The sequence below is a fragment of the Aythya fuligula genome, chromosome 1 (assembly GCF_009819795.1).
Source record: "Aythya fuligula isolate bAytFul2 chromosome 1, bAytFul2.pri, whole genome shotgun sequence".
Classification (NCBI taxonomy): Eukaryota; Metazoa; Chordata; class Aves; order Anseriformes; family Anatidae; genus Aythya; species Aythya fuligula.
This window is the reverse complement of record NC_045559.1, coordinates 182,843,985-182,853,190: the sequence shown is the minus strand read 5'-3', so window position 1 is coordinate 182,853,190 and position 9,206 is coordinate 182,843,985. Positions and strand designations below refer to the sequence as shown.

The following is a 9,206-nucleotide window of genomic DNA, read 5'->3' as shown; positions in this document are numbered from 1 at the left end:
AGAGCAGCTGTTGTAATCCCGGAGGATGTACTGATCAGGTCCTGCTGATTCACTGTGTTTGTGCAGTTTGTTGTCTACAGGAGGACTGACACTCCTGCCAAATTCCCAAATTTGGGGTTAAAGGAGACAGGACGAATGGTATTGAGGCCTGGGGGCAAGATTTGTTGTAAAATTCAACTTTGTGGTTACAGTCACTATGAAGCCAAGATAGAGTGCATTTGTGAATGGGGATGGATTATCTCCAGCACACATAGAGCAAATACATAGTTTTATTCAAACCACTATTTGAATAATTTAAGCCTCTTCAAAACATATCAAAGGTGCTTCTGTTTCTCTGATATAATACCAGAGAGGATTGGAAAAAAAAAAAATGCTCGTTGGCATCAGTGAAACAAATGGGCTCAGTAAAAATGCTCTTGACTGGGCATCTCCAAAAATAACACCGGCACTGAGAACCTGAAGTAGGAGATGTGAGTAAGAACTCCGTGATGATATCCATCGCCGTGAACAAGCAGCAAGGGTGCTCTCCGGCTGGAAGACCCCAGGCTTTCCCCCTTTTGTCCCCACACCGCACGAGGTCACACCTCAGGAGCCCGAACGTACCCCCCCATTGGAAATCGATAAAAAAGATGCACCAAACGCTTCGTGCAGACACTTTTAACACCCCGCAGCCCGGGATCGGCGCGACCACCGCGACTGGGAAACGCGGGACGCTGCCACCCTTCGTGACGGGGCGCCTCCCCTCACGAAGACCGCCACCCCTCTCCCTCAAGGGGCGCACGGCGAGGCGGCGGGGCCGGGGCCGAGCCCTCTGCCGGGGGCGGCCCCGCGTTGAGGCGGGCGGGCGGGCACCACCCCGGCGCTTCGGGCGGCGGCGGCTCCGCTCCGCTCCCCTCAGGGCGGCCCCCGCTGCACCTGCTCACCTGCCGCCCTGCCGGGAGGGGGGGCCCCGGCCCATGCCCGGCCACTCCCCCCCAGCGGGCTCGGCGCAGGCGCCCTAGCGGCTACCGCAGGCAGGGGGCGGCAACATGGCGGAGTGAGCGGCGGCGGGCTCGGCTCCACAACAACAGCGGCAGCGGCGAGCGCTCGCCCCGCCGCTTCGCCTCCGCGCCCAGCCGAGCCGAGCCGAGCCCTGCCCGGCAGAGCCCGCTCCTCCCGCCCCGCGGCGGGGAGGCGGCCCCGGCTGGGCAGCCTCGGGCTAACGGGGCATCGGCGCCCATAATAATCCCTCATTATAGCGGAGCGGGGGAGCGGCTCCGGGGACGGTGCCTGCGCCTCGGGCCGGCTCCCTGCGGCCCCGCCGGCTGCGGCTGCGGTGGATGCTCGGCTCGGCCCGGCCGGGCGGGGAGGAGGAGGCGGCGGCGGCAGGTGCCGGTAACGGCGGGGGGTAAATGGCGAGCGAGAAGCCGGTGTCGGGGCCGGAGCCGCAGCCCGCGGGGCTCATCTCCGTCGGGGCCGGCGGTGGAGGAGGTGGTGGAGGAGGAGGAGGAGGAGGCGGCGTGGCGGTGATGGGGGAGCTGAGGGCGCCGGGCGCCGGGTCCGTGGTGCTCCCCGCGGGGATGATTAACCCGTCGGTGCCGATCCGCAACATCCGGATGAAATTCGCCGTCCTCATCGGGCTCATCCAGGTCGGCGAGGTCAGCAACCGGGACATCGTGGAGACGGTGCTGAACCTGGTAAGCGGCCCCGCCACCCCGCCCCGTAGCGCCCCGGCGGGCCCCGGTCGCCGTCGTCGTCGTCGTCCCCCGCTCACCGGGCACCGGCCACCCCCTGCCGGGACTGCCCCTTACGGCCCTCCAGACCCCCGCACTGCCCCTGCCCCGAGCCCCCCGCACACCCACGGCCCTTCTCCAGCCGTGGGCGGACCGCCTCGCCTTCCCCGGCTCCTCTGGTGCCTGTTTTCCCGATAATAACGCCAGCCGCTCTTCCCCCTCGGCAGAGCCCCCCCCGAGCGCTGCCCGAACTCCAGGCAGGACCCTGCGAGGTGCGGGCAGGCCGCTCGTCCCCTGCCCACCGCCTCCCCGCCGCCTCCCGCAGCCTGATGCTTCACGTTAAATGCGTGATACAGAGATGAAGTAATGGGCAACTCGGGGTTCTGGGTGCTGCCGTGTAACCTGACTTCTTTGGAAGAAGAAGAGCGGTGTGGATGTAGTAGCTGTTTTTAATTGGGGGAAAAAAAAAAAAAAAGGTTAGAAAAGCAGCCTGAGCTGCTGGCTTTTCTTAGTGGCTGAAGCATGTGAAGGGTTTAACCCTGTGAGCTCAGAGCTGGCTGAGCGTTTTATGTAGGGAAGGGGGAGGAAGGAGATTTTTGCAAGGATTTAGCGTGCTTTAATATCTCTAATAAAGAGTTAGTTGTATTGCAGTGTTGGGCTGCTAGTGTTTAAATAATCTGTCATGCTTTCCAAAACACATTCTTGTCCGCAAAGTAAGTGCTGTTCCCAAATTCAGGGTCTGTGCATTGCGAAATGTTATTATTTTACGTTGGCGAATAGCTTGAAACAAGGAGATGGTAAGATGTAGCTCCTTAGTCATCTGCTCACTTCATGGAGTGAAAGAGTTACTGCAGGACTGTATGACTTAATGTTTTTGCGCTACCTACACCAAAGCCTGAGGAACCTACAGAAGCCAAACGAGTGGATCTAAAAATGAATCACTTTCAATTATGTGCAATTTGGTGCTGCTCCTGAATGCAAGATTTGCTGCAGCAAAGCTTTTGAAGCAGTTCAGTCAATGAAATATCCTCTATTTTTTGCATATAAAACAGGATGGAAAAATGACTGCTTCAAACTGAATGGCTATTAATTGAAACTGCCTTTGTTCCAAATGAATTTACTGCTTCTGACCTATACCCGTTTTGTAGAAAGTCATGTAAAAATATATTTTCTTCCAAAGACTTTAAAAGGATGTATTCCCCTGTTTGTTTGGTACCTATTTGCATTTGACCTAGCACAGGCTGAATGGAAAAGCTGCAGCATGCAGAGAAAGACGTGATTTGGCCAGATCATTTTAATGTTATGGCTTATACAAATGCACAGGGTTAAAACCTTAATAGTTTTTTGAATGGGTCAAAACAGTAATCTCATATATTTCCCACTCCTCTCTACAAGACATTTGATACTTAACTGAAGCATGTTTTTTAAATATTTTGTATAACTATAGTACAAGTCATCATAACTTTATTGGATTTTTACCCATTGCTGTAAAAGTAGCACTCAAAAGAAGGGAATGGCATACACTTATTTCATTAACTGGCTTTGTGTGGATCATGACAGATACTAATTTTTTTAATCCTTTCCTGATTATCTTTCTTCTTTCATTCTACTTAGTGATATTTAAGCTTAGTTTAATTCTGGCTGTTAATGCATCAGCAACTGGACTAACATTGGCTTATACTTTGGGGGTGTTAGAATGTGTTTTAGTATTTATTTGGAGGACGTACAGTGCTTGGCTGTAAGATCTACCTTCTTAATTAGTTGCTATTGCTGGAAACTATGCTTATATTTAAAAATAAATGCAACTGTTTCACAGTTCTCTCAGCACCAGGAGACATGTATGAATGTGAAACTGCTTGGGAGTCTGCTGCAGTAGCGATGCATTCTGGATCAGTCATTACTTAACAGATGGACTGTAATATACAATAGTCAGTATTCCCACAGCAGAGAGAGGTTATATTGTCTGCTAATCTTTTTCTTCTCAGTGCAGCAAATGTCTCAAACTTCTGCTTCTATATTTGAAGCTTAATTTACTCACGTGTAAAACAAGCATAGTGAATAGGGCAAATACAAAGTAAAGCTGATGTCATACCCCTACACCACTAAATTTTAACTGATTCTTTGTTAAGGATTTTAATAGCAACTTTAAATAAAATGAAATTTGTATTTTAGAAGCATTCTTGTGTGAGTGGAGGGAGAGAACTTGATTATTTTTTTTCCTTTGCCTTTATCTTTACTATGCTGTTTCTGAATGACTTTTAATGCAAATGTGATAATGAGTAGCCAGTGTTTAGAGCTGATCTCAGTCTGTGTTGTTTCTGAAAGGAATATAACCTATGGTTTAACACAATGGGTATTTGTAAGTCATTTGCTAATAGCATTTTAGTATTAGAATGCTGCATTGCTATGATTTAGTTATTACCAGGTAATCAGAGGTTAAAGTTTGAGATACTTTTTTCTTTTTCCTTTTTCCTTTTTTTTTTCTTCTTTTTTTTTCTCTGTCTGAGATTTCTTCTTTCTTCTATGTAAAGCTTAAAGAAGTCTTTTGATTCTTCCTACATCTGCTATGAAAGCAGCAGCAAATGCCTGAGACAGAACTTTTGTTTGGCTTGTCCTTGCCCAGGAGATAGTCAGTTCTCTTTCCTGTTAGTTTTCTTCTTGAGCTTTCTCTAGGACAGTTGTTACTTTGAAATGTTTGATTTGGTGATCCCACACAGTCGTTTGATACTGCATTTCAGAGTTATTTCATGTGCTACATTCTGATGTTGATGGATACAGTGACTTACCGTGTCTGCGAGTTGATGATACGCTTTAATCCAGTGTTGAAAATCTTTTTCCATGTTTAATGTTGTTGGATTTTCACCGTTGCTAAATTTTAATAGTTGACTTTCCACTCAGACAGTGTTTAGTTTGTGTGCATGGCTACACTGTTTATGGGGTTTGTAGCAACAGACACTTATCTTTTCCTTAGTGACCCTTCTTGTCCTCTGAAATTGCTGTGTTCACAATCGTGTTATACCAGTGAATTTGTTTAATGAAACATCACTTGGTAGAGTTGTTAGTATTGCTTATATTATTCTTCGTGGTTTAACGTTAAGTGGAAAACATAATGGAGAAAGGAACCCGCCCTTCACGTGCAAATGCCAGTGAACTACTTACAGTTAACTCCTAGCTAACAAGTTAACTCCTTAAAAAAAAAAAAAAAAAAAAGTGCTAGCATTAATAGTATGAAGGTCAGAAGATGCTAAGAGTCTATGAACTGCAGGCTTTTCTACCATGATTTTCTAGAATATAGTATTTGTTTCCCATTTCTGGAAATGGGAGGGAGCTTCCCATCATACCTCATGCATTCTTTTATGATGATGCTTATTTTGAGGTTTGTTTTATGGGTTTAATATGAATTCCCAGGTTCAGTGTGCTCCATCTCACATGTACTTTGTTTTGACATTGACCTTTGTGTACTATGAAGTAGTAAACTGAAAAATACTTTCCTCCCAAACTGTGTAGTCCTTTCATTGTTCTTTGTGGTTTCTCTTCGGGGGTATTTTGACCCCAGTTCCATGCATCTATTGATGAAGCAGGCTTTTCCTCTTTGAACAGCTCTATTAGTTTTCTTAAAATACTGTCGAGGACATTGGTATAGCTATGATAGATGCGCTTGTTGGTGTTCTCCATAGTCCCTGTGCTTCTTGATACCTTTCATTCTTATGGTACATGTTAGGCTGGTGTTAAATTGAAGCTCTGCACAGTGTGCTCCAGCAAATACAATATTAGGGGTGGAACTGGGTCAGCCTGCCCATCTGTATTTTTACTTTACTTCAAGGATATTTTTGTTTTGCTTGTTTCCTAGTTAAAAATTTCACACATGGCCTTAATTAATTGGTCTATAATCCATCACCAATAGCTTTTCCTTTCATTATTTTTACTGACTTGCTTCCTTAATTCTCAACTTTTTCAGTGTTTTAATGGTTTGGGGACATTTTTTTCTTCATTGTGTGCTTTTAACTGTCACTTGTATGGCCAACTTTCATCAAATAAGCCCATGTGAATTGCATCGTCTTTTTGTTTTAGAAAGCTTTCTTTGTTCCAGTTTGAATTTCTTAGAATTTGAGTCCTGTAGTGCTGATTCCATGGCAGTGCGAAATACGAAAGGTGAACAGGAAGCCAGCTGACACTAAAAAATTGTGACTGCTGCTGACACATGCTGCTTGTTTTGCCTGTGCGTGTTGAACAGATGATGTGATGCAGATTTGAACGGATTTCAAATTGATGCAGGTGTAACTGACCGGTGTTGTGCAATCTGGAAAACTTTGTTTCTTTATGTATCTTTTTTTTTTTTTGGTCAGGCTACAGAGTGCTTGAAAGAAGTAGGTCAGACACCAGGCATAGTTCAGAGTCTCTTGCTGTTCTTGTTGACTTCAGCCCACGCTTCTGCCTAGCTCTTCTTATTTTCTTGACTGTTCCATCCCACTTGGGTGTTAGTCACCCCTCAGAAGAGGTAAGCCATTTTTTAGGGCTCCATCACGTGTTGTACTTGCAGGAATAGCATTTGCTGCTTCAAAGCAATGGGTTTGGATCATGTGAGAGATGATTCTGGCCCTATGGTCTTTTTGGTAGTAGTGGTCATGAGGAAAAATGTGAAAGGAAGCATATATAAGAAATATGTTTTTAACCATTGGTTGAGTGTTGTCTTGAGCTAATGTTGGGTTTTGATATTTGAGTTGTTTTAATCCACTTACAATCTTGGTTGCTGCAACTTCCTGGGGCAGAGGTCTCTTATTGTGTGGGGAGAATTGCTTTTGTGCCCTGAGAAAGGAGACCTCATGAGCTTTAGCCTCAATCATGTGGCTTGTGTTTGTCTTGTAGAACTGGCTCTGCAGGCTCAAGAATCTTACTCCATTTTCTTGGCAGAAGCCTTTCCATTTTTTGTAGTATAATTCTCTGCTGATGGACAGTATTATTCAGAAAAAACAAAGTTTGCAGGAACTTTTGAAGCTTTTTTTATTTTTATTTTTTATCGTATCTGTGTTTCTGGTTTTAGGTAATATTTAAATTGAGGTGTCAGTTCTTGTCCAGGTTGCTGTCTGTCCCATGGTCCCTCTCCTGCCCATCCTGTCTTCATTCTAAGCTGCCTGGGAATGACTGTAGAAACTACCAGACCTATGGAAAAAGTGCAATATTTGATACTAGAGGTTGTAATAGCAGCCATGTAGCTGCCCAAACATGGGCAGCTACACAAGCATACTCTAGTCACTGTTGCTATCTAGTACCTTTGTGGAAAACTCAGTTCTGGTTACAGAAAATCTTGCACTGGATGTTTGCTTATTTTCTTCTAGAATAACTACTTGCTTTTAGCTTTCTAGGTGTTTATACCTAGGTGGAAATTCTTTTTGATCCTTGTATTAGTCATGAAGCCCTCGTGATATCTCAGCAAGCTGGCTTGGAATCTTCTGTGATTCTGGTGTAACGGATAGATACATTTCTATAGGCAATATATTTTTAACTTTTACTGACTTGCTTCATTAATTCTGTATTTTCTTAGTATTTTAATGGTCTCGGGACTTTTTTCCTTCATTGTGTGTTTTTAGCTGTCTCTTCTACGGCCAGCTTTCATCAAATAAGACCATGTGCATTTCATTTTCATTTCATTTTAGAAAGCTTTCTTTGTTTCAGTTAAAATTTCTAAAAAGAAAAAATATATATATTTTTTGAGATTGCAGTGCTGAATCCTGTGATTCCTCTGAGTATTTCTTACCACTTAAGTTTGAATAGGTATTTTCTTCTTAGCTTTACATCTCACTTGTTTTTACAGGATTCAGTTCATGGTTTGTAAGGGAAGTGAACAACTAAGGATTTTTTTTTTCTTTTTGTCACACTGAAGTAATAAAGCTCTGAGACTGGTATCAATAAAACTCCTCCATTCTTTGTCCTCTTCCCCCTACCTGGTACCTTAGAATCATAGAACGTCCTGAGTGGAAAGGAACCTGCAGGGATCATTGACTCAACTCCAACCCTAGCTATGTTTTATCCTTTTGCATCAAGCAAAGGGATAGCACCTTTCTCTATCAAGATGCTATTTTTACCAAACTGTGACCTCATTCCACATTTACACTGTGTGTTTTACAAGACAAAGTATTCAGCTCTGTGCTCAGTTATACACTAATCTTTGCCCTCCATATTTTTCCTCACTCCCCCACCTTCACTTTCTGAACAGTATTCAGAGGGGTAGAAGTCAAGGGGTATAGCTCGTTACATTAATGAGGCTGATGTCTAGGAGGCTACGGTGCAGTTTTTCTTCTATTTTAATGTTTTGTTTTTTTTTCAGTGCTTCTGCCCGTACTTACCCAATACATGACACGCTGTGAATAACTACATACTTAAAAACAAGAACAACAGCAATGACAAAAAATTATCTAGTCATCTCTGAATTTCTTCTGAAGGGTTTGTTCCCTCTGCCTTTCGCCATACTGAATTCAGTCAAAGTGGAATGAAATGTGTGATTGGGTTAGTACCAAAACAGCAACTATTATATCCTGGTAAATACTGTGGCTTTTAATGGCTGTGCTAACTTAATAGGCTATCCGAGTTGCTTTAAATCAGTCTCATAATCTTATCTGTTCATTACTTGGTACTGAGTTTTTTTCTTTTTGTACCATTGTCTTGAGAAGTCTACCATCTTAAATTAACCTTTGTTGCTTCAGGTTGCTGTAGTTTTTTGTAGCACTTTACACACAACACATTGTTGCAGCTGCCTCCTTAGTTGATTTCTTGTATGTGCCTGGTGACCAAAGGATCCCTGCAATAGTGTTTGTTTATGTTGATGAAGTTTCATTTATTTTTTGATGGAATTAGATCTTTAATTACTACTCATGGTTTTGGAAATACCCTAGTGGCTGTTTTAGTAATTTTTGCATAGAGAAAACCTTTAATTTATCTTTAAATCTGAACAAAATCTAGAACTTGCTTTTATAATCAGAGGTGGTTGATCTTTTGAAACACCGATTTTGAATTTGGTAGTCTACCTACCACTCTTGTCTTCTAAAGGTTTAGATGCACTTGGGTGCACACCTATCAATATATGATACTCAGCGTAATGATTAAAAACAATTTTTAAAAATGTATGTATTTGTGAGGAGCAACATACCACTTCCTTAAGGATAGAAATACATGTTTCAACTACAGGATTATGTTTGACTTTAAGTAATTGAGCTATAGGTTCTTAACTTCTGATTTAAGAAGTTTGGTTATTACAGTAATCTCAAAGGGACAGATTGGGTTCTTTCTGATCAGAAGTTGTGGTGCTTCTCTATCAATCTACTGACTTGACTCTGCTAGAATTTGTATTGTGGTATTTTATGTGGTTTAGAGTTTGTTCTGCTTTGGAAGTACATGGACAATAATAGTCTTCAGTAACTAAGTAAGCCAGTATCGTTCTGGTCTTACTGAGCTTTGTACCATGATGTCAATTCACTTATACTAATACAACCCTATAAT

General features: G+C 43.5%; 1 protein-coding gene across 2 annotated transcripts in view; it reads left to right on the top strand.

Moving 5' to 3' along the window:
- The first annotated feature begins 1,391 nt into the window (after nt 1-1,391).
- NBEA (neurobeachin) overlaps nt 1,392-9,206 on the top strand; it is a 514,417-nt gene continuing 506,602 nt past the window's right edge. For both annotated transcript variants that reach the window (XM_032190243.1, XM_032190252.1), the window contains exon 1: nt 1,392-1,676. In XM_032190243.1, the coding sequence (XP_032046134.1) occupies nt 1,392-1,676 (285 nt within the window). The remainder of the gene's footprint in view (nt 1,677-9,206) is intronic.